The 24,061-nt window shown below is 48.9% G+C and overlaps 2 protein-coding genes across 39 annotated transcripts in view; one reads left to right on the top strand and one right to left on the bottom strand.

Annotated features, from left to right (window-relative positions):
• PLD3 (phospholipase D family member 3) overlaps positions 1-2,678 on the bottom strand; it is a 31,047-nt gene extending 28,369 nt beyond the window's left edge. For 7 of the 31 annotated variants that reach the window (XM_063657724.1, XM_063657715.1, XM_063657730.1 and 4 more), the window contains exon 1: positions 2,352-2,575. The gene's annotated coding sequence lies outside the window, so the exon portion shown is untranslated. Of the gene's footprint in view, positions 1-2,351 lie in introns of all 31 variants that reach the window. The other 24 variants (XM_063657726.1, XM_054462762.2, XM_063657717.1 and 21 more) reach the window with 18 other exon arrangements.
• Positions 2,375-24,061, top strand: part of C20H19orf47 (chromosome 20 C19orf47 homolog) — a 55,404-nt gene continuing 33,717 nt past the window's right edge. For 2 of the 8 annotated variants that reach the window (XM_063657736.1, XM_054462786.2), the window contains exons 1-7: positions 2,675-2,798; positions 7,652-7,684; positions 9,253-9,304; positions 14,725-14,812; positions 14,908-15,022; positions 17,146-17,224; positions 22,524-22,661. In XM_063657736.1, the coding sequence (XP_063513806.1) occupies positions 9,286-9,304; positions 14,725-14,812; positions 14,908-15,022; positions 17,146-17,224; positions 22,524-22,661 (439 nt within the window). In that variant the 5' untranslated portion in view covers positions 2,675-2,798; positions 7,652-7,684; positions 9,253-9,285. Of the gene's footprint in view, positions 2,799-7,651; positions 7,685-9,252; positions 9,305-14,724; positions 14,813-14,907; positions 15,023-17,145; positions 17,225-22,523; positions 22,662-24,061 lie in introns of all 8 variants that reach the window. The other 6 variants (XM_054462794.2, XM_054462790.2, XM_054462783.2 and 3 more) reach the window with 5 other exon arrangements.

Below are 24,061 nucleotides of genomic sequence, written 5' to 3'. Positions count from 1 at the left end.
GCCTGCCTTGGCCTCCCGAAGTGTTGGGATTATAAGCGTGAGCAACCACGTCCGGCCTTTTTTTTTTTTTTTTTTTGAGTTAAAAAATTTTTTTTTGAGAAGATTTTTCTTTTTTTTTGTAGAGATGGGGTTTTGCTATGTTGCCCAGGCAGGTCTTGAACTCACAACCTCAAGCAATCCTCCCATCTTGACCTCTCAAAGTTTTGGGATTACAGGTGTAAGCCAATCACTGCACCCAACCACTTAAAAAAAAATTAATGTTTTTTAGAGATGGAGTCTCATTCTGTCACCCAGGTTGGAGTGCAGTAGCACAATCATAGCTCACTGCAGCCTTAAACTCCTGGGCTTAAGTGATCCTCCCACCTCAGCCTCCTGAGTAGCTGCGACTACAGGTGCACACCACTGTGTCCATTTAATTTTTTGTAGAGATGGGATCTTGCTATTTGCCCAGGCAGGTCTGTTTTTGTATTGTTTTGTTTTTTGCTTCATTTTTCTTTTTTTGGAGACAGTCTCGCTCTGTCGCCCAGTCTGGAATGCAGTAGGGCGATTTCGGCTCACTGCAGCCTCCACCTCCAGGCTTCAAGGGATTCTCCTGCCTTAGCTTCCTGCGTAGCTGTGAGTACAGGCATGTGCCATCACATCTGGCTAATTTTTTTTATTTTTAGTTGAGATGGGGTTTCACCATGTTGGCCAGGCTGGTCTCGAACTCCTTGCCTCAAGTGATCTGCCCATCTCGGCCTCCCAAAATGCTGAGATTACAGGCATCAGCCACCTCGTCCGGCCTAGGACTGATGAGGTTTGACTTAAATGTGGGAGAAACAGGCCTCATCTCTCCATAGCCCCAATTCTAAAAGCCCAGGGAATTCTGGGCCTAAGCTACCTATAGTCTCCCCCTCACCAAGCCCTCCTCAAACCTCATAGCATTAGCTAAATGCTCTCATTTTTGGGGGTGGAGGAAATCACTCAATCCAACAAGATAATGAGATAGGGGTTAAGTATTTACAGAAGCAAGGTTAGCGATGGCCAATGGGCCACTGCCACAGGTCTGGTGATGTGGCAGAGGTGAGAGCAACACGGAGACTGTGAGGTGGTGTGGCTGCTGTGGCAGAGTATCTATCCTGATACGAGGTCTGGGATGACACCCCAGGAATGACGAGGGCAGCTGGGGAGAGGGGGAGAGTGACCATGAGGATATGATGAAGGTGACTTGATGAGGGTGACAGTGACATGGTTTATTATTATTTTTTGAGACAGAGTCTTGCTCTTGTTGCCCAGGTTGGAGTGCAATAGCGTGATCTCAGCTCACTTCACTGCAACCTCCACCTCCCCGGTTCAAGCCATACTCCTGCCTCAGCCTCCCGAGTAGCTGGGATTATAGGCATGTACCACCACGCCCGGCTAATTTTGTATTTTTAATAGAAACGGGGTTTCTCCATGTTGATCAGGCTGGTCTCGAACTCCCGACATCAGGTGATCCGCCCACTTTGGCTTCCCAAAGCGCTGGGATTACAGGCATGAGCCACTGCACCCGGCCGAGGGTGACATGGTTAATAACAATATTAGTCAAAAACACCATGTCAAACTGAGCCTACCACAAGAATAAACTCACAGAATCGTCACACTCAGCCCTGATGTGGATGTCCCCGCGTGCATTTTGCAGATGAAGCTGGGATTGGAAAGGTGCCATAAGGTAGTCAAGGTATCCAGAGGTGTAGTGGTGGGGCTGGGATTCTGACACACCCCAGGTAATGGGCTGCAGTACCCCGTATGTTATGTGAGATGTGACACGGGGAAATGACGAAGACACGGAGGGAAGAAAAATAACTGTAAGGCTGGATGGCTCCTTATGGGGAAAACTGGAAACATGAGGAGTGGATGGTGACTGGTCAGAGGAAAAGTAATGCCAAGGGAGGGACAAAGACATAAGGGGTAATGATGGCATAAGGGTTGCATTAGCGCGATTTAAGAAGAGCGATGGGGACAGTAGCCATGCGAAGGTGACTTGGGGGTATGATGAGGGTTTAAGAGAAATGAGGATTTTATAAAGGAGAAATGGCAACAAAAGCGGGATGAAGGTAACATATGGCGATGACGAATTTAAAGGGAGCGATACGACCTATGGTGGCAAAGAGGGCTTAAGGGGAACGAAAGTGAGTTAAGGGAGTTGATGGCGACTTTAAAGAGGCTGATGGCGACAGAAGGAGTTGTGAGGATTTAAGTGGGATGAAACAGAAGGAGAGGAATGGTGACATAAAGGGACCGAGGACGACATAAAGGAGGCGATGCATTATAGCGTGGAGGACAACACGAGGAGGGTAGCCGAGGCGCCGCGCCCCCAGATCGCACAGTACCTGCACTCCACGTCTCCCACTCCGAGACCCAGCCCCACGCGTACCTTCCAGGCTGTATCCCCGCCTGACCGCCCCCTCCCAGCCGCGCGCAGGCGCACTACGGCTAGACTGCGGGCCGGCGGGGGCCAGGCATGCGCCTTTCTCATTGGCCGCGCCGCTCGCTAGCGCCGGGCGGAGGGGAGCGCCCGGCCGATGGTGGGCGGTCACGTGACGGTTACGACCACACTCTCGCTGGTGACGGTGGGCGGTCACGTGACGGTTATGGCCGCACTCTCTCTGGTGGCGGCCTGGTGGGGTAGAGCGGCCGCGGGCGGGTCAGTTCAGCTTCCGGCGGTGAGGGGGGTGCTTCCGGGGCGGGCAGCCCTTGCCGGGGGAGGAGTGTCTGACAGTTGGCGCCGCCAGGAGGGAGGGCGGGCGGCGCGAGTGGGCGCGGGCCCGGTGGGCCAGGTGAGGCGCGGGCCGCGGGTGGTGGGACTGGGTCGGGTGCGGTAGGGACGGGTGGCGTCTGGGGATCTGGACTCAGTTCGGGCTCCGCTGTACGGCTTCGGACGTACGATTTGTTTCTTTGAGCCTCAGTTTCCTCCCCTGTGGAATGGGGGTTAGAATCCGACTGTATCACCGGCTTTATAAATGGGAGTGAGAAGTCAGGTCGTGTGCGTCGGATCCCTTAGCGCCTCCGCATAACGCTCACTTCGTTACTACTACTATTATTATTAGTATCGATGTTTGCGCTTAGTATGAAAAATTGTTGGGTTTGGAAGCCGTCGGATTTTGGTTCAAGTCCCGCTCCACTGTGCGGCAGTGGGCCCTGTGTCTTCACCTCCTTGAACCCCGTTTTTTTTCATCTGTACAATGAGAGCAGATAGTACCAATATCATAGGGTCGTCTTGAGGATTCTGATGAAATGTGTGTGTGTAAAGATTTTAAGCAGAGGGGCTGGCACAGTGAGAGCTCGTGGATTGAGATTATAATGATAATGATTCTGAGAGTCTTTGGTGTAGCTGGGAATTTCAGGGAAGTTGGGGGAGAAAGCTCAGAGACAGCAATAGGAAAAACTTAGAATTGGAGCCAGGGAAATCGACATCCTGCCACTTACTATTTGACCAATTTTGCTGAGTCCTGAAGTACTAGGTTTTTTCTTTTTCTTGATAATGACTACTGCATTTTTTTCCCCAGTAAATTAATTTGAGAAGGCAAATTTGCATTGCTGTCTTTTTTTTTCTTTCTTTCTTTTTTTTTTTTTGAGACTGAGTTTCGCTCGTGTTGCCCAGGCTGGAGTGCAATGGTGCGATTTCGTCTCACCGCAACCTCCGCCTCCCGGGTTCGAGTGATTCTCCTGTCTCAACCTCCCGAGTAGCTGGGATTACAGGCATGCGCCACCACGCCCGGCTAATTTTTTTGTATTTTAGTAGAGACGGGGTTTCTGCTTGTTGGTCAGGCTGGTCTTGAACTTCTGACTTCAGGTGATCTGCCCGCCTCGGCCTCCCAAAGTGCTGGGATTACAGGCGTGAGCCACCGTGCCCGGCGCGCATTGCTGTCTTCAATGGAAAACTAGTATTGCTGGCCATGAGAGGAAGGAAAAGTTCAGGTAAAATACAATGGAAACTGAACAGCCCATTACATTGTACACTGAAATGGAAAGATAATTGAAAAAGGAATACTACGTATTCCCTTTGAATAGGGATACTGTTCAGAGCTTGTACTGTGTGATTCCCTGTTGTCAGATCCCATGGACCCCCATCAAGTTGTCCTTATACTTGTTCCCAGCTCACGCTTTGTATACAACTAGCATTAAGTCAGTGACTGTCCCACTGTTTCCCTAGCTTACTGAAGATTTGTTTCATTTGATGCACGCTTAACATCGCACTTAACCACCTGTCGTGCATCTTTGTTCTAAGGACTCTGTTTATTAACTCGTTTAATCCTTGTAACGCCTTTAAGAATGGGTCCTTGGCTGGGCGCGGTGGCTCATCCCTGTAATCCTAGCACTTTGGGAGGCCGAGGCGGGCGGATCACGAGGTCAGGAGATCGACACCATCCTGGCTAACACGGTGAAACCCCGTCTCTACTAACAATACAGAAAATTAGCCGGGCATGGTGGTGGGGGCCTGTGATCCCAGCTACTTGGGAGGCCGAGGCAGGAGAATTGCTTGAACCTGGGAGGCAGAGGTTGCAGTGAGCCGAGATCACGCCACTGTACTCCAGCCTGGGCGACAGAGTGGGACTCCATCTCAAAAAAAAAAAAAGGGTCCTCTTTTTTTTTTAAGATGGTGTTTTTTTATTTTTATTTTTTATTATTTATTTATTTATTTGAGACGAGGTCTCGCTTTGTTGCCCAGGCTGGAGTGCAGTGGTGCGATCTTGGATCACTGCAACCTCTGCCTCCCGGGCTTAAGCAATTCTCCTGCCTCAGCCTCATGAGTAGCTAGGATTATAGGTGCCCACTACCGTGCCTGGCTAACTTTTTTGTATTTTTAGTAGAGATGGGTTTTCACTATGTTGGCCAGGCTGGTCTTGAATTCCTGACCTCAGGTTATCCACCTGCCTTGGCCTCCCAAGGTGCTGGCCAAGAATTGGTACTCTTACTTTTTTTTTTTTTTTTTTTTTTGAGATGGAGTCTCACTGTGTTGCCCAGGCTGGAGTGTAGTGGTACAGTTTCGGCTCACTGCATCCTCTGCCTCCTGGGTTCAAGTGATTCTCCTGCCTCAGCCGAGGAGCTGGGATTACAGGTGCCTACCACCATGCCCAGCTAATTTTTTATATTTTTAGTAGAGGCGGAGTTTCACTGTGTTGGCCAGGCTGGTCTCAAACTCCTGACCTTGTGATCCACCCGCCTTGGCCTCCCAAAGCGTTGGGATTACAGGCATGAGCCACTGCGCCCAGCTACCTTTCCTTTTTTTTTTTTTTTTTTTTTTTTGAGACAGAGTCTCACTCTGTTGCCCAGGCTGGAGTGAAGTGGCATAATCTTGGCTCACTGCAACCTCTGCCCCCACCCCCGGGTTGAAGCGATTCTCCCACCTTAGCCTACTGAGTAGCTGGGATTACAGGCATACGCTACCATGCCTGGCTAATTTTTGTATTTTTAGTAGAGATGGGGTTTCACCATATTGGCCAGGCTGGTCTCGAACTTCTGACCTCAGATGATCCACCTGCCTCCTGACCTCAGGTGATCCATCTGCCTCGGCCTCCCAAAGTGCTATGATTACAGGCGTGAGCCGCCATGCCCAGTTTTTTTTTTTTTTTTTTTTTTTAACAGTGACAGAGTCTTGCTATATTGCCCAGGCTGGCCTCAAAATCCTGGGCTCTAGAGATCCTCCTGCTTCGGCCTCCCAAAGTGCTGGGACTACAAGTGTGAGTCACTGTACCCAGCCTTACCATTCTTATTGTGCAGTTGAGGGAAGTGAGGTCAGAAAGCTTAAGCTACTTGTCCAGAGTCAGGATAAGGATGTGGTAAAATTGGGATTTGGATACAGGTCTTGTAAGGGCTTAGCACATGGAGTCTGGTATGTGGTAATCCATTGAGTTTTGAGAGCTGCCGTCTTTAAAATCACTATTATAATTTTCACTATTTGGAAAGCCAGTGCTGGAGATGGGCTTTTAAGATTGTGGAGAGAGGAAATTGAATCCAGTAGGGTCTGTAGCACTTGGAGGAGTATACCAATACTTAAAGGATTCTGGTTAGCATTAACTGAGACATTGAAAAACAGACCATAGTACCTGGCTGGTAGTAATCCCTCAATCAGCATGAACCATAGCCATTGGACTGCCTGGGGTCCAAGTCCTGTTGCTTCCTTTACTTGCTGTATGATCTTGAACTCCCAGGCTCAAGGGATCCTCCTGCCCCTAAAGTGCTGGGATGACAGGCCTGAGCCACTGTGCCCAGCCTTTTGCTGTGTGATCTTGGACCTGCCATTCTCATCTGTAACTTGGGACCCATTTTTCGTTTTTTCCGAGGGTGGTTGTGAGGAGTCACTGAGATGTGTATATGCTCAGTTCCTGGTACATAGTAAACACTCAATGGGAGCTATTCCCTGGACATCAGAATCAGGAAGAACTTGTTTTTGAATCCCAGTAAGGTCAGTTGCTAGATGTGCCATTTGACAAACGACTGCACCTCAATGAGTCGGGGTTTTTCATCGATAAAAACAGGGCTAATAATAGTCTTCACTCACTGAGCTGTTGGGTTGCATCTGCATGATGCTTGGCCCTGGTCCTGATGCATAGTTAGTGCTTTGTTTGTGAGATGTTCTGTCTGACTTACTGAGACCTCTCCGTGCTGTTCTTTGAGAGATGCATGTTGTACTGTATTTTATTTTATTATTTTTTTTGAGACAGAGTCTTGCTCTGTCACTCAGGCTAGAGTGCAGTGGCGCGATCTTGGCTCACTGCAACCTCTGCCTCCCGGGTTCAAGCGATTCTCCTGCCTCAGCCTGCCGAGTAGCTGGGATTACAGGTGCCCACCACCACACCCGACTAATTTTTGTATTTTTAGTAGAGATGGGGTTTCACCATGTTGGCCAGGCTGGTCTCAAACTCCTGACCTCAGGTGATCCACCCGCCTCGACCTCCCAAAGTGCTGGGATTACAGGCATGAGCCACTGCACCTGGCCTATATTGTCTTTGGCCAGTGGTAAAATTCAGGAGGGAAGTTGGATTTAAGAGTGTTGAGTACAGGACAGAGTGATGTCTGTGGTCATACTCATCAATAAGAGGTTGAGCAGAAGGCCAGGTGCCTGTAATCCCAGCACTTTGGGAAACTGATGTGGGCAGATCACTTGAGGTCAGGAGTTTGAGACCAGCCTGGCCAACATGGTGAAACCCCGTCTCTACTAAAAATACAAAAATTAGCTGGATGTGGTGGCGAGTGCCTGTGGTCCCAGCTACTCGGGAGGCTGAGGCAGGAGAACCACTTGAACCCAGGAGGCGACGGTTGCAGTGAGCCGAGATCGCGCCACTGTACTCCAGCCTGGGCGACAGAGCGAGACTTTGTCTCAAAAAGAAAAAAAAAAAATTTGAGCAGAAGCCAGAGAAGGGCAAGATAAACCCTAGTGAGGATAGAGAAGAGAGTCTCATATGTGGGGACTTAGGGAAAGTGTCACAAAGTAGATGGCAGTGAAGCAGAAGGAAGGATAGGTTGCCGGGAGGAGACAGGCATTCCAGGCACAGGTGACATCCTCTAAAAACTGGGAGGCCGGCAAAGCACCTGTGTGGGGAAGGAGGCCTGGAGGATGAGACCAGGCACAACACCTCCAGGGTGCTTAGTAGGCACCAAGCACTGTCTCAAGCGCTTTTATTCATAGAAACTCATCCAGCCCTTACAGCAGTCCTCTAAGGTAAGTCATGTTTGCACCCTCCCAATTCACAAATGGGGACACCGTGGCCTGACTGGTGAAGTCACTTGCTGAGATCACACAGCTAATAAGTGGTAGAGCTGGATTTGAACTGCACAGTTTGGTTGCAGAGTTGTTACTCTTGACCACTCCATTATACCATCAAAATCTGTTAGGGGATGGGACAGGTTGTATGGGGTGGTAAACAGGAAGGTTCTGGGACAGAGGGCTTCTGCACCCCATGGAGGGGTGAGAGAGGATCAGTAATGGGGGCTGTGGTAGATAGAAGGGAGCAGAGTGAGGGAAGAGGGCAGAGGAACCAGGTCAGGGAAGAGGCAGAGGGCTAAGTAGGAAGGAAGTTTGGGCCAGGGCAGTGTGGGCCCCGTGATCCTGGAGTCGGATAGCGTTGAATCAGCACATGAAAAAGTTATTTCCTTTAGTTCCCATTCAACACTGCTTTTAATGGAGACAGTCTCCATTGGTGCTAATATGTCTTTAACACCACTTTCTACCATCTGCTAATGTAAGGGAAAATTGGTTTTCCATGTCTTCTCTGGGATGTCTCATTATCAGGTCACCACTTCTGTGACCTGTCTCCTCCCAGTGTCCTCCCTGCTCGCTCCACTGCAGCCACACTGGCTCCTTGCTTTCCCTCCAGCATGCCAGATGAGCCACTGGCTCAGGGTGCTGGACTTGCTGTACCTTCTTCTGGAACACTTTTTCTCTGTAAAACCACATGGCTCATTGCTTCCCTCCCTTTAGGTGTCTAAATGTTGCTTTAGGTCTTCCCTGATCACTCTGTTGAAAATTACAGCCCCTCCCTTCCCAGGTTGTCCATGTCGTCTCCGTGGCACTAAAGGCTTCCTAACGTACTATATTAACTGTTTGGCTTGTTTACTCTCTGTCTCCCCTGTCCCTTGTACCCAACTAGCTGCTAAGTTCCATGGCTTTGTTCAACTTGGTATCCTTCAGTGCCTTACACATAGTAGGTTCTCAGTGAATAGGGTTTTGGGTTTGTTTGTTTGAAGACTAGTCAAGTGCAGTAGTGAGAAAGGGAGGAAGAGTAGAATAAGGAGTTCCATCTGTAAAGGACTATGAACAGTCAATTGAGATAATTCACTACCTTCGGACCAGCCTTTTTTTTTGAGACTGGTTGCCATGTTGTCCAGGCTGGTCTTGAACTCCTGGCTTCAAGTGATCTTCCCACCTTGGACTCCCAAAGTGCTGAGATTACAGGCATGAGCCAGCATGCTTGGCTGGTATTTATTGTTAAAGTCTTGGCTAGAAGTATCTTATTTCTGTTGCACTCCTTTTCCAGCCAACCTTTTGGGGTGTGTGGGAATGGAGCTGTGGATATTTGCTGTCCCTGGGCCTTGTCTCAGGCACAAGCGATGATGGTGGTGGCAGCTCTGTCCCAGGCTGACTTCCTGCCAGCTGCTCCAGGCTATTCCTGGGCGGTGAGCCCCTAGCCCAGGAACATTCCTCTGGCATGCAGACAGACAGGCACAGGAGAGGGACAAACACTCACAGCCAGCAGCAACTCATGGGCTCTCTCCTCTCTTCTTTTTCAGGCTCCAGGGAGCAGTGTCAGGGCCAGGGAGACAATGGTCTCCGTGACTATGGGTGAGTCTGTGGCCTTCTCTCCAGGGCCCCCTCTCCCCACTGCCCTTTTTGAGGTATGGCCTTGGTGGGGGATGATGGGGTGGGGGAGGGAGGACAGTGTCACTGGCAGGAACAGCTGTACTCTGAGGACCGTGGCAGGGTGGGGCTGGAACTGCTTGAGGCCTGCCCGCCTCCTCACTGGATCTCTTTCCTGACTATATAGTTTAGCTGTGAAGAACGTGGGTTATGAAGTCCAGCAGGTCTCCCACGTGGTCTCACAGAGCCTTGGTTTTCTCACCTGTGAAATGGAAATGATATTCACACATTCTGGGATTAAGGAGATTATAGCATGTAAAAGCTTGGGCATAGTTCTAAACAAACCTTAGGTGTTGTTATTGTCACAAGCCTTAAGGTCTGTATTTGGGGATTGCTAAGGCACAGAGATTAGTTGGTGGCTTTGAAAAATTTCGACATTTATTATAATATAGACAAGTATATTATATATATTATATATAATATATTTGTTGAGATGGAGTTTCACTCTTGTTGCCCAGGCTGGAGTGCAATGGCACAATCTTGGCTCACTGCAGCCTCCACCTCCCAGGTTCAAGCGATTCTCCTGCCTCAGCCTCCCAAGTAGCTGGGATTACAGGCGTGTGCCACCACGCCCAGCTAATTTTTGTATTTTTAGTAGAGACAGGGTTTCACTATGTTGGCCAGGCTGGTCTCGAACTCCTGACCTCAGGTGATCTTCCCTCTTCGGCCTCCCTAAGTGCTGGGATTACAGGCATGAGCCACCGTGCCTGGCCCATAAAATATATTTGTGTAGTTTTAAGAGTGATTAAAAAGCAAAGTCTCTGAGTATATCCTTTTTTTTTTTTTTTTTTTTTTTTTTTTTTTTTTTTTTTTTTTGAGACAGGCTCACATTCTGTTGCCCAGGCTGGAGTGCAGTGGTGCAATCTTGGCTCACTGCACCCTCTGCCTCCCAGGCTCAGGTGATCCTCCCGTCTCAGCCTCCAAGTAGCTGGGACTATAGTCACACACCATCACGCCTGGCTAATTTTTGTATTTTTTGTAGAGATGGGGTTTCGCCATGTCGCCCGGGTTGGTCTTGAACTCCTGTGCTCAAAAGATCCTCCTGCCTCAGCTTCCCAAAGTGCTGGGATTACACATGTGAGCCACTGCTCCTGGCCTGTATTCCTTTTTATTTGAGACAGAGTCTTGCTCTGTCGCCAGGCTGGAGTGCAGTGGCACGATCTTGGCTCACTGCAACCTCTGCCTTCCGGGTTCAAGTGATTCTCCTGCCTCAGCCTCCCAAGTAGCTGGGACTACAGGCACGTGCCACCATGCCCAGCTAATTTTTGTATTTTTAGTAGAGACGGGGTTTCACCATGTTGGCCAGGATGGTCTCGATCTCTTGACCTTGTGATCCACCTGCCTCGGCCTCCCAAAGCGCTGGGATTACAGACGTGAGCCACCGCGCCTGGCCGCCTGTATTCTTTATAATTCCATTAATATAAAGCAAATCAATCTATTTTGTTAGAAGGTGGTGGTTGCCTCTGGGAAGGAGTGAGTAGAGACTCCAAAGGTAATATAAAGGGTTCTGAGGTGTTAGAAATATCTTATTTCTTGATTTGGGTGCTGATTACATAGGTGTGTCTGGTTTAGGAAGATCTATTGACTTGTGCACTTTTTTGCATGTACATTATAGTTCCATAAAAAGATTGAAAAATCCAAACCCTATTACCCATCCAGGTCAAAAAAAGAGAATATTGTCAGCCCCCTGAGAGTCCTACCCCAATCACACTCCCCTCTCTTCTCCATTCCCCATATGGAATAAATCATTTTGTGAACATCTTTTCTTGCCTTACCTTTCTTTTTTTTTTTTTTTTGTTTTGAGATGGAGTTTCGCTTTTGTTGCCTAAGCTGGAATGCAATGGTGCGATCTTGGCTCACCGCAACCTCTGCCTCCTGGGTTCAAGCAATTCTCCTGCCTCAGCCTCCAGATTGAGTAGCTGGGATTACAGGCATGCGCCACCATGCCTGGCTAATTTTGTACTTTTAGTAGAGATGGGGTTTCTCTACGTTGGTCAGGCTGGTCTTGAACTCCTGACCTCAGGTGATCCGTCCTTCTCGGCCTCCCAAAGTGCTGGGATTACAGATGTAAGCCACCGCTCCCGGCCTTCCTTGCCTTTCTTTGTAGTTGTATTACCAATGGGACATTCCTATTCTATAGACTTTGGTTTTGAATTTACATGAATGAAATCATACCTTATGTTCTTTTGTATCTGGCTTCTTTTGCTCAACATAATGTCTAAGGGTCATCTATGTTGACTTTCTTTTCACTGCTGTATAGTATTTCACCTTGAGAGTGACTGCCGTGTGTTTATCAATGCTGCTGTCAATGGATATTGCATTATTACTGGGTTGGAGCTATCACAAACTGCTATGAATATTCTTGTACGTGTCTCCTGGTGTGTGCAACAAGCCACATCTCATTGATTCCAAGACTCACATCATTGCACAACTTAATATTTCTGAAGTAGGGGTATATCTTACAGCCGGTGCCTTATGACAGTTTAATTGGCTACATATTTTCCTTCCTTAGCAATACATGAAATGATGGTGTGTGCTTAATATGGGGACTCTTTCAATTCCTCAAACACTGGGTTTCAGTAATCTCTTGGTTAAATTCACAGGCTTTGGCTGGTCCCTATGAACTGATTGGTCTTTACAACTAATTGATCACAATCAGTTACAGATTTCTTTGTTCCTTCTCCCTTCCCACTGCTTCACTTGACTAGCCTTAAAGTCAATCAGTCAATTAATCAATCACAGGCTTTGGCTCAGAGAGCTACCCCCAACCTATGTAGTACTTTTTTCTCCCCTTAATAACAGCTTAGTTTAGGTATAATTCATTTATCATACATTTTACCTAGTTAAGGTGTATAATTCGATGGTTTTTATATTATCTGTTCACAGAGTTGTGCAGCTATCACCATAATTTTAAAACATCTTTATCACTCTCTCTTGAAACCTTATACCTTAGCAGGGTGTTGTGGTGCATGCCTGTAATCCCAGCACTTTGGGAGGCCGAGGCAGGTGGATCGCTTGAGTCCAGGAGTTTGAGACCAGCCTAGGCAACATGGCGAAACTCTGTCTCTATAAAAAATACAAAAAATAGCTAGGGGCGGTGGCTCACGCCTGTAGTCTCATCACTTTGGGAGGCCGAGGCATGTGGATCACAAGGTTAGGAGTTTGAGACCAGCCTGACCAACATGGTGAAACCCCGTCTCTACTAAAAATACAAAAATTAGCTGGTCATAGTGGCGCGTGCCTGTAATCCCAGCTACTCAGGAGGCTGAGGCAGGAGAATCGCTTGAACCTGGAGGTGGAGGTTGCAGTCAGCCGAGATTGCGCCACTGCACTCCAGTCTGGGTGACAGTGAGACTCCATCTAAAAAAAATATATATATATATATATATGCATATATATATGTATTTGTGTATGTGTGTATATATATATTTGTGTATATATATATTTGTGTGTGTGTATGTGTGTGTGTATATATATACATATATATGTGTATATATATATATATGTATATGTATATGTATACATAAAAAAAATTAGCCTGGCCTGGTGGCATGCACCTGTAGTTTAACTACTTGAGAAGCTGAGGTGGGAAGATCACTTGAGCCCAGGAGGTTGAGACGGCAGTGAGCTATGATTGCGCCACTGCCCTCTAGCCTAGGCGACAGAGGGAGACTCTGTCTCAAAAAAATTAAAACCCCGTACCCATTAGCAGTCACTTCCCCTGTCCCCTTAGCAACCACTAATCTACTTTCTCTTTAGATTTGCCTGTTCTAGACATTTCATACACATGGAATCATTATGTGGTACTTTTTGATAGTTAGAGGTGCCTGCTTCTGGCCAGTGGGACCCAGGGCCCTATGGCTTAGCAGGTGGATGGTGCCTGCGCAACATAGGGAAATGGTATGCCTTTGCTCTGGCCTGGCGGAGGAAATCCTAAGGACATGAGCTCCTCGCCAGCCTCAGTCCCCAAGGGCCAGTCAGCACCCTGGGTAACCAGCCTGTGGCTGGCTGGGCAGGGGCCTCCTTGGAGATGTGGCCCATGGGGCTTCACCTGAGCCCCGCACTGCCACTCATGTAACACCTGTGTGTCTGTTTCCCTGCTCTGAGTCTCTATTGTCTTAAAAGCAAAATGGGTGAGGTAATAACAGATTTCTTCTAATCTAAAATAGCATGGATCGTTGGATGTACTGAGAAAGAAAAACAGTTTGCTAATTAAACCATGGCATACCATCAATCATGAAGTAGATCCTAGTTTCAGAGATGTCAAAATGTGAAAAAAAGTTCTACTTCGAATCAGTGATCTTAGCTACCTCCTGGCCTGGCAGGTTGAGGTCAGTTTGAGGGTCACACCCACCAAGAAGCCAAGAAAATTTAGAAAGAATAAAGTTTCATAGGTGGGGTCTGCCTGGTCTTGGCCGTGCCTCTATGTTTAGTGGTGATGGGAATAATAGTAATAATAATAATAGCTGACATGGTTTGAGGATGTCCTCTGGGTCAAGCATCATTTAAAGCCTTTTATATGGAGGTTCTCATTGAGTCTGCACAGTGACCCAAGGACATTGGTGCTGTTATCACTAAAATCTCAGCTCCACAAGGGCTGGGACTTCATCTTGTGCCTTGTGGTATCCCCCGTGCGTAGGACAGGACCTGTCCTTTGCCAAATGCTGGGTAAACACTTGTCAGATCTGTTATCCCAGGTTTACAGATGAGGAAACCAAGGCACCAAGAGTTAACTTACCCAAAGTCCCTCCATAGGGAAATCGCAGGGTTAGGATTCAAACCCAAGCTCCGAAGCCCGTATTAGTAACTTCCATGCCTCTCTCTGAGGGAGGTTTGCTACTGTGGCGGGTAGGGGCTTGCCAAGGCTCATGGGCTGGCTCTGTGATGTTTCTTTCCAGCCACCTGTGGATCCTACCATCCTCTCGGCCTAGGCTGGCTGATGGGGACTAGGGCAGAGAACCCAGAGTCCCAGTTACCCTGAATCAGTCATGGGCCCAGCATGTGTAGTGATGCAGAGAGCCAGCACTGGGGCAGGGTGGAGCTCTAAGGAGAAAGGCTGTGGTAAGGGTTTGGAAGCTCTGCCCCTTGTTTAGCATTGTGACTTGGGGTGGGTTGCCCAACCTTTCCCTGCCTCATTTTCCTCATCGGCAACTCAGGGGAGTCTTAATACTGCTTAACTCACAGGGTCAGGAAGGCTCAGTTCCATCATGTGTGTGTGGAGCACTCCACGCAGGGCCTGGCATGTGATGAGCATTTAATTTGTGGGAGCTGCTGTGATTGTGGTTTTGCTAATGCTATTCTCTAAAGAGGACAGTGTGAATAATGAGCCCTGTCCAACCCCACAGCCACTTCTGAGTGGATCCAGTTCTTTAAGGAAGCCGGCATTCCTCCAGGACCTGCTGTCAATTATGCCGTGATGTTTGTGGATAATAGGTGAGGAGGCTGAACTTGGGGATGGGGTGGTGGGGAGCTGGCTGGCCCACCCACTGTGGCCCACCTGGGGCCTCACCACTGACCTTTCCCTGCAGGATTCAGAAGAGCATGCTGCTGGATCTCAATAAGGAGATCATGAATGAGCTGGGCGTGACCGTGGTGGGCGACATCATCGCCATTCTCAAGCATGCCAAAGTGGTGCACCGTCAGGTGGGTGCTGTGCCCAGCCCCTCTGTCTTTGGGTTTGGCATGGAGGTGGAGGGTCAGTTGCAGAGCCAATGGGAGGCCTGGCAGCAGAGGCAGGCCGACCTGGGTTCCAGGGCTGGTTTGGCCATTTGCTGTGTGATGCTGGGCACATTGCCCAACCTCTCTGAGCTGTATTTTCTGCATCTGTGAAAGAGAGGCAAACCTGGCCAGGTGTGGTGGCTCACGCCTGTAATCTCAGCACTTTGGGGGGCCAAGGCGGGTGGATCACGAGGTCAGGAGATTGAGACCATCCTGGCTAATATGGTGAAACCCCGTCTCTACTAAAAATACAAAAAATTAGCTGGGCGTGGTGGCGGGTGCCTGTAGTCCCAGCTACTTGGGAGGCTGAGGCAGGAGAATGGCGTGAACCTGGGAGGTGGAGCTTGTAGTGAGCTGAGATCACGCCACTGCACTCCAGCCTGGGCAACAGAGCGAGACTCTCTCAAGAAAAAAAAAAAATCTTGAAGGGTGGTTGTATATATTTTTTTGAGATGGAGTCTCGCCATGTTGCCCAAGCTGGTGTCGAACTCGTGGGCTCAGGCCATCCTCCTGCCTCAGTCTCCCAAAATACTGGGATTTCAGGCATGAGCTACTGCTCCCAGCCCTGGTTGTGAGTATTAAGCTATGTGAAGCACTAGCACAGTGGAAACTGCCTGTATTTGGGTCCCTCTGTAATAACTATTATTGCTGCTTCACATTTTCCTTGTGATAATTATCTCCAGGACAGCAGCTTCCTATGTGGGACCCAGATGGCAACCTGGCTCACAACCTGGACATTCCAGTCTTGACCCCTCCACTTATAGTGACCCACCTTCCTGGATCTCTTTGAAAGGGGCTTCTCACACAGCCCTGATGCTAGTGTGGCTGTGGCCACCTACCAGATAGTATATGTGGCCTTGAGCACTAGACCTGGAGTGTTGTACTCATTAAGTGATTCATAAAATAGCTAACACTTACCAAGCACTTGCTGTGGCCTGCCAGGCACTATCTCCCTCCCTCCTTCCCTCCCTCCCTCCCTCCCTCCCTTCCTCCCTCCCTCCCTCCCCCCCTTCCTTCCTTCCTTTTTTCACTTGTTTATTATTTATTTTTATTTTATTTATTTTTGAGACAGGGTCTCACTCCATCGCCCAGGCTGGAGTGCAGTGGCACTATCCCAGCTCACTGCAACCTCGGTCTCCCGGGTTCAAGTGATTCTCCTACCTCAGCCTCCTGAGTAGCTGGGGTTACAGGCATGTGTCCCTGTGCCTGGCCTCTTTATTTTATTTAATTGAGACAGAATCCCGCCCTGTTGCCCAGGCTGGAGTGTAGTGGTGCTGTCTTGGCTCACTGCAGCCTCCACCTCCCAAATTGAAGAGATTCTCGTACCTCAGCCACACGAGTGATTGGGATTACAGGCTTGCGCCACCATGCCCAGCTAGTTTTTGTAATTTTAGTAGAGATGGGGTTTTGCCATGTTGCCCAGGCTGGGCTTGAACTCCTGGCCTCAGGTGATCCACCTGCCCCGGCCTCCCAAAGGGCTGGGATTACAGGTCTGAGCCACCGTACCTGGCCATCTTTCACCTATTTTTGAGACAGGGTCTCACTCTGTCGCCCAGGCTAGAATGCAGTGGTACAATCACAGCTTACTGCAGCCTCAAACTCCTGGGCTCAAGCAGTCCTACCACCTCAGCCCCTGAATAATTGGGACTACAGGTGTGTGACACCATGCTTGGCTAGTTTTTAAATTTTTTCTAGAGATAAGAGTCCCACTGTGTTGTCCAGGCTGGTCTCAAACTCCTGACCTCAGGTGATCCACCCACTTCGGCCTCCCGAAGTGCTGGGATTACAGGCGTGAACCACCACACGTGGCCTATTTTTTCAATAGGTGAGGAGGCTGAACTTCAGATATATATATCTGAATGTACTGGTCAGATATTTTATAGAGTGTCCCTCAGTTTGGAGGTATCTGATGCTTTCTTATGGTTAGGAGTAAAATATGTTAGAATCTTCTCTAGCAGTCAGGTGTTGATCCTCGTGGTGTTGCTTAGATCTCTAGGTTCATGCATGATTCTTCTGTGGTGACCCAGGTGCCTGTTCTTTTTTTACAGGACATGTGCAAAGCTGCCACTGAGTCAGTGCCCTGCAGCCCTAGCCCCCTTGCAGGCGAAATTCGCCGTGGCACTAGTGGTGAGTCCTAACTATTCAGGCCTCTTTTCCTTGATTTTTATACCCTGTCAGTGAAGGGGACACGTCTGGCCATCCCATCCCCGCCTGTAATTTGCAAAGGTAGAAACAAAGCCATCGGAGGCATTCTTACTCTTCTTTTGGGGGAAAAAATAAACTGGGTAGTGAATGGCTGTACACACAGTCAGTTGCCATCTGTGGTCATTAAGTTCTGTAAAGTTAATATGTACACTTAGTTAGTGAATTCTTAGCACCTAGAAGAAATACAGAGCAATGGAGAATCCATTGCTCCTATGGGAAATACTAGGTTAGGTTCCTGCAAGCCTGTCGTCAAATATATAGCTTTATTTTATGTGTGTCTCCTTTTAAAGGCACTGTAGTTAATACATAATGTTGATTTCATTAACCGGGAACTCGTAGCCAACAACACTGTAATTCATTCCTGCACAATGCTTATCTCACACACACATTTTTTTGATCAGGTACATCATACCCTTCTTACATTTAGGGAGCCAGACAGCACTTCAACACTATGCTTTGAGGACCATTTTATTTATTTATTTATTTTTTTGAGATGAAGTCTCTGTTGCCCAGGCTGGAGTACAGTGGCACGATCTCGGCTCACTGCAACTTCCACCTCCCGGGTTCAAGCAATTCTCTTGCCTTAGTCTCCCTAGTAACTGGGATTACAGGCACCTGCCACCATGTCCGGCTAATTTTTTTATTTTGAGTAGAGATGTGGTTTCGCCATGTTGGCCAGGCTGGTCTCGAACTCCTGACTTCAAGTGATCTGCCTGCTTCGGCCTCCCAAAGTGCTGGGATAATAGGCGTGAGCCACCGCTCCCGTCCAGGGGACTATTTTAAACAGCAAAATCACCAACAAAAATGTAAAAAAATGTTCACATTCATGACATCAAGTAGACTGGGCAAAGGACACTTGTTTACAGAGCGGGACCTGAAACAAGAGGGTGAGTATGCCTTCTTTGTCCTCATTTGGGAACGTGTCTGGAGCAACTCAAAATGTTCTCTGTGTGTGTCTGTGAATGACAGTGAAAGCACTGCCTGTATTGATTTTGGGGTTACAAATACACTTGAATGAGCAGGCAAGTTTGCAAATATGGAATCTATGAATGATGAGTATTGACTGTATTTATATTTTTTCTTTTTCTTTTTTTTTTTTGAGATGGAGTCTCCCTCTGTTGCCCAGGCTGGAGTACAGTGGCGCAATCTCGGCTCACTTGCAACCTCCGCCTCCCGGGTTCAAGCAATTCTGCCTCAGCCACCCGAGTAGCTGGGATTACAGGTGCCTGCCACCATGCCCGGCTAATTTTTGTATTTTTAGTAGACAGAATTTCACCCTGTTGGCCAGGCTGGTTTTCAACACCTCAGGTGATCCACCCGCCCTAGCCTCCCAAAGTGCTGAGATTATAGGCGTGAGCCACCACTGCACCTGACCTTTTTTTTTTTTTTTTCTTGAGAGAGAGTCTCGCTGTGTTGCCTATGTTGGAGTGCGATGGCACACTTAGCTAACTGCAAACTCTGCCTCCCAGGTTAAGTGATTCTTGTGCCTCAGTCACCCAAGTATCTGGGATTACATGTGTGTGCCACCATGCCCAGCCAATTTTTGTATTTTTAGTAGAGACAGAGTTTTGCCACATTTGCCAGGCTAGTCTTGAACTCTTGACTTCAAACGATCCACCCGCCTCAGCCTCCCAAAGTGCAGGCATGAGCCACTGCACCTGGCTATTTTTGGTTTTTAAAAGCAGTATGATACCATTTTTTTTTTTTTTTGAGATGGAGTTTCGCTTTTGTGGCTCAGGCTGGAGTACAATGGCATGATCTCGGCTCACTGCAACCTCCACCTCCTGGGTTCAAGCGATTCTCCTGCCTCAGCCTCCTGAGTTGCTGGCATTACAGGTGCCTGCCACCATGCCCAGCCAATTTTTGTTATTTTTAGTAGAGACGAGGTTTTACCATGTTCTCCAGGCTGGTCTCGAACTCCTGACTGTAGGGGATCCACCCACCTCGGCCCCCCAAAGTGTTGGGATTACAGCCATTAGCCACCACACCCGGCAGATACCTTTTTTAAAAATAAACTTTAAAATTTTAATATACACATTAGCTTCTCTTTGCCGATAACTAAGCCACCCAAAACTGTGCTTTAAAACACAGACACGTATTTTCATTTTTTGAGATGGGAGTCTCGCTCTGTTGCCCAGGCTGGAGTGTAGTGGTGCAGTCATAGCTCACTGTAGCCTCAAAGTCCTGGGCTCAAGTGATCCTCCTGCCTCAGCCTCCTGAATAGCTGGGATTACAAGCACAAGCCACCATGCCTTGCTAAACCATGGGTGTTTATTTCTCATGATTTTGTGGGTTGGCTGGTCAGTTCTGCTCTAGGCCAGCTCAACTGATTTTAGTGGCCACCTGGCAGCTGGGTTGAAGCCGGGTTGACGGCTGCTGGGTTGAAGCCGGGTTGACGGCTGCATTCACGTATCTGATGGTTGTCCTGATGTCATCTGGGCCCACAGGGTGACTTGGCTACGTGTCCATAATTATCTAGCTGGCCAGCCTGGGCTTGTTCACAGTGGTGGTTGCAGGGTTCCTAAAAGCAGCAGAAGAGGGCTGGCCCCAGTGTGCAAAGCACCTCTTAAGCCACTGCTTGCACAACATTTGCTCTTGTCCTGTTGGCCAAAGCAACTTACATGGCTAAGCCCAGAGTCATTGTGGGCAGGGCCTACCCAAAGATGTGGATGCAAAGAGGCTGAGCAAATTAGGGTTCGTTTCTGCAACACTCCCCCATAACATACATTCAGAAAAGCATTCAATCATAATAGTACAGTGGAGTGCCATTCACAGACGGGACACCCATGTAGCCAGCACCCAAATCCAGCAATGGAAACATGACCAGCCTGCCAGAATCCCCCTGTGCCCCCTCCCAGCCACCACATCGTCTCCAGGGTACCCACTACCCTGATTGCTAACAGCACACATTAGTTTTACCAGTCTTTCAAATCTTTATACATGAAATGTTCAACTGGGTATGGTGGCCCATGCCTTTAATCCCAGCACTTTGGGAGGCCCAGGTGGGAAGATCACTTGATGCTAGGCATTTGAGACCAGCCTGGGCAACATAGTGAGACCCTGTCTCTACAAAAATTAGTAAATTAGCTTTGGGAGGCTGAGGTGGGAGGATTGCTTGAGCCCAGGACTTTGAGGCTGCAGTGAGTTATGATGGCACCACTGTACTCCATCATTGTGGGCAACAGAGTGAGACCCTGTCTCAAAAAAAAAAAAAAAAAAAAAAGAGGGCCGGGTGCGGTGGCTCACGCCTGTAATCCCAGCATTTTGGGAGGCCAAGGTGGGCAGATCACGAGGTCAGACCTCAAGAGACCGAGACCATCCTGGCTAACATGGTGAAACCCCGTCTCTACTAAAAATACACAAAAAAATTAGCCGGGCATGGTGATGGGCGCCTGTAGTCCCAGCTACTTGGGAGGCTGAGGCAGGAGAATGGCGTGAACCTGGAAGGCAGAGCTTGCAGTGAGTCAAGATCGCGCCACTGCACTCCAGCCTGGGCGACAGAACGAGACTCTGTCTCAAAAAGAAAAAAAAGAAAGAGAAAATAAATGAAAATAAATAAAAAGAGAAGGGGAAACAGGCAAAGAAAGAAAGGGGTGGGAAGAATGCTCCAAAAACAACATTCCTGAGATGATCACTTTTACACACTTTAGAACATCAAATGGTGTGTCTGTCAGGAGGGGGAAAGAGAACAGTTCTTTGTATTCTGATATCCTGACTGCAACGCAAATGCAAGACAGAGTAAAGACAGAGTTGGTTGCTTAACCGCCACCCAAATGGGGCTTGCCTGTCATGACGATAAAGCATCACATTCCTGACATCTTTTCAGCTGCATATTTCCCTCTGGGTTCAGCACGAGAGGTAGGGCCCTCTTAACAGCTTGCCTTTTATAGCAGAAAATCCTGATCCTATTGCACTCAGCTAGGTAAAGAGTGTTGTGAATGGAGGCTCTCACAGGACAGATTCTGCATAGCCAGAGAGTTTGCAGCCATTAGACATAAAGCCACCCATCCAACCTGAGAAATGTCTGAAGAAGTGAAGAAGTGCAGGGGTATATTATTAACAGAGGAGAGAGAGCAGGCCAGAAAACCAAGAATTTCTTCCTGCAGAGAGGGAGGAGGTCTCATAGGGAAGGATCTGTCCTGGGACTTCTGGGTACCAATAATGTCCTGATGCCTGACCTGGGTGATGGGTGCTTGGGGAGGTCACGTTTTGTTAAATGGTCTGTGATGGTTTAATGTAGTTTTCTTTTTTTTTTTCTCCTGTTTTTGAGACTGGGTTTCACTCTGTTGCCCAGGCTGGAGTGCAGTGGTGCGATCACAGCTCACTGCAGCCTTGACCTCCTAGGCTCAAGTGATCCTCTTGCCTCAGCCTCCTGGGTGTCTGGGACTACAGGCACATGCCACCATGCCTGGCTGATTTTTTGTACTTTTGGTAGAGATGGGATTTTGCCATGTTGCCCAGGCTGGTCTTGAACTGGGTTCAAGTGATCCATCCCCCTGGCCTCCCAAAGTGCAGGGATTACAGGCATGCGCCCTTGTGCCTGTCCTCAGAAACCACTTTAAGCACTGGGATACAGCAGTAAACAGACACAGCCTCCCCGTGGAGCTTGTGTTCTTGTGAGTGAGTTTACCAGTAAACAAATAGAGTTTAATGTCAAGCAGTTGTAAGGGCTGTGAAGAAAATGAAAGTGGGTAAGGGTGATAGAGGTTGAGGAGGTGCTGTTTTTCATGGGGTGGTCAGGGAAGTTTTCTCTGAGGAGTTGCCATCAGAGAGGAGGCCTGAATGATGAGACGCAGCAATTCCGCTGTGCTTGGGGAACTGCATGCCAGGCAGAAGGAACAGCAGGGACCCTGAGGAAGCGCCTACTTGCTGGGTGAGGAAGATCCTGGAGACCAGCATGGCTGAAGCAGCTCCGGGAGGGGCGAAGCGAACTCAGCACGAGGCTGGGTGACTGATGGGTGAGGTGTGATCAGAACTGGTGTGGTCTAGAGCCTCAGGAAAGGCTCCCAGGATAGGGAGGGATGGGCTAGTTCCTGGGGAGATGCAGCCCACCCTGCCCCCAAGCATCCCCATCACGAGGACCGTGCAGTCACAGGGTGACACCCGCTGACCTTCTCATTCAGTCTCAAGCCTCACCTTCTCCATCCTGACCCTGAGACTGCTGGATTGAGGCCTGTCTTCCAGGACCCCACCCGACCAGACTCTCCTTTTCTCCCCACAGCTGCCTCCCGAATGATCACCAACAGCCTGAACCATGACTCTCCACCCAGCACACCCCCCAGGCGCCCGGACACCAGCACCTCCAAGATCTCGGTCACTGTGTCCAACAAGATGGCAGCAAAGAGTGCCAAGGCCACTGGTGAGGGAACATGGGCAGGTGGTAGGAGGAGCTGGAGGGGAACGTGGGTTGGTAGGAGGTGTTGGGGGTCATGCTTCCAATATTGTAAGGTGCTTTGAAGGCCGCAGAGTATACAAAACATTTGAACCTGAATCACCTCTGTGAACTTGGTCAGGTTGCCATACGTCTGTGGGCCTCACTTTCTTCATCTGTAGCATGGGGGGTGGTGATACCCCACCCAGGAGAACGGACAGAAGCACCTGAGTTGGTGTGTTGAGGCATGTGTGCATTGCCTTCTCACTCAGGGGTTCAGGCTTTGTGAACAGGTGTTCACTGAGCCCCCCACTTGTGCCCAGCTCTGTGCTTGATGCCTGGGGTCATAGGTAAAGAACCTCTTGCCTCCTCTTAGCAGCCAAGGGATCCTTGAAAACCTTCAGTCTGATCCTGTAAACCCCTGGGCTGTAACTCTCTGGGGTTCCCCATTCTTCCAGTAATAAAGGGCATCTTCCCCACATGGTCTGTAGGGCCCTGCATCATGTAGATTCATCTCTTGCATCACCCCACTTTGCATGCTCTCTTGCTCCCCTCCAGCCTCCTTCCCATCATGGGGCCTTTGCTCCTGGTGACCCCTTGGCCTGAGCACTCTTCCTTCCCAGACTGCTCCATGTTGGCCTCTGTCCTCCTCCAGGTCTCAGCTTGAGAGCTGGGAATGGGCCTGCAGTCCCTGGGCTCCCAGGCCTTCCCATCCGCCATGCTCTTAAGCCTTTGCTGGACCCATCCCCACAGCAATGACCTCATGGTGTCATAAGGCAAATGTGGAAACTGAGGCCCAGGGCGCTTCATGTTTCTGACACCCACTCCTATCACGCCCCACCCACCTCCATCACAAAGTCTCCTCTTTGTCCTGCAAGTTTGGAAGTGCCTCACCCTCTTCTGGCCTTTGATTTGTGTGCCACGAGCAAAAAAGTTAAAATCGGGCTGGGCGTGGTGGCTCACGCCTATAATCCCAGCACTTTGGGAGGCTGAGGCAGGAGGATCACTTGAGCCCAGGAGCTCAAGACCAACCTGCACAAGATGACGAAACCCTGTCTCTACATTTAAAAAAAAAAAAAAAAATAGGCCGAGCAGGGTGGCTCACACCTGTAATCCCAGAACTTTGGGAGGCCGAGGCGGGCGGATCACCTGAGGTCAGGAGTTGAAGAGCAGCCTGACCAACATGGTGAAACCCCATGTCTACCAAAAATACAAAAATTAGCTGAGCATGGTGGCGCGTGCCTGTAATCCCAGCTACTTGGGAGGCTGAGGCAGGAGAATCAATTGAACCTAGGAGGCGGAGGTTGTAGTGAGCTGAGATCGTGCCATTGCACTCCAGACTGAGCAACAAGAACGAAAACTCTGTCTCAAAAAAAAAAAAAAAAAAA

The sequence above is a fragment of the Pongo pygmaeus genome, chromosome 20 (genome assembly GCF_028885625.2).
Source record: "Pongo pygmaeus isolate AG05252 chromosome 20, NHGRI_mPonPyg2-v2.0_pri, whole genome shotgun sequence".
NCBI lineage: Eukaryota > Metazoa > Chordata > Mammalia > Primates > Hominidae > Pongo > Pongo pygmaeus.
Note: the sequence above shows the minus strand (reverse complement) of the source record. Positions and strands in the feature narration are given on the sequence as shown.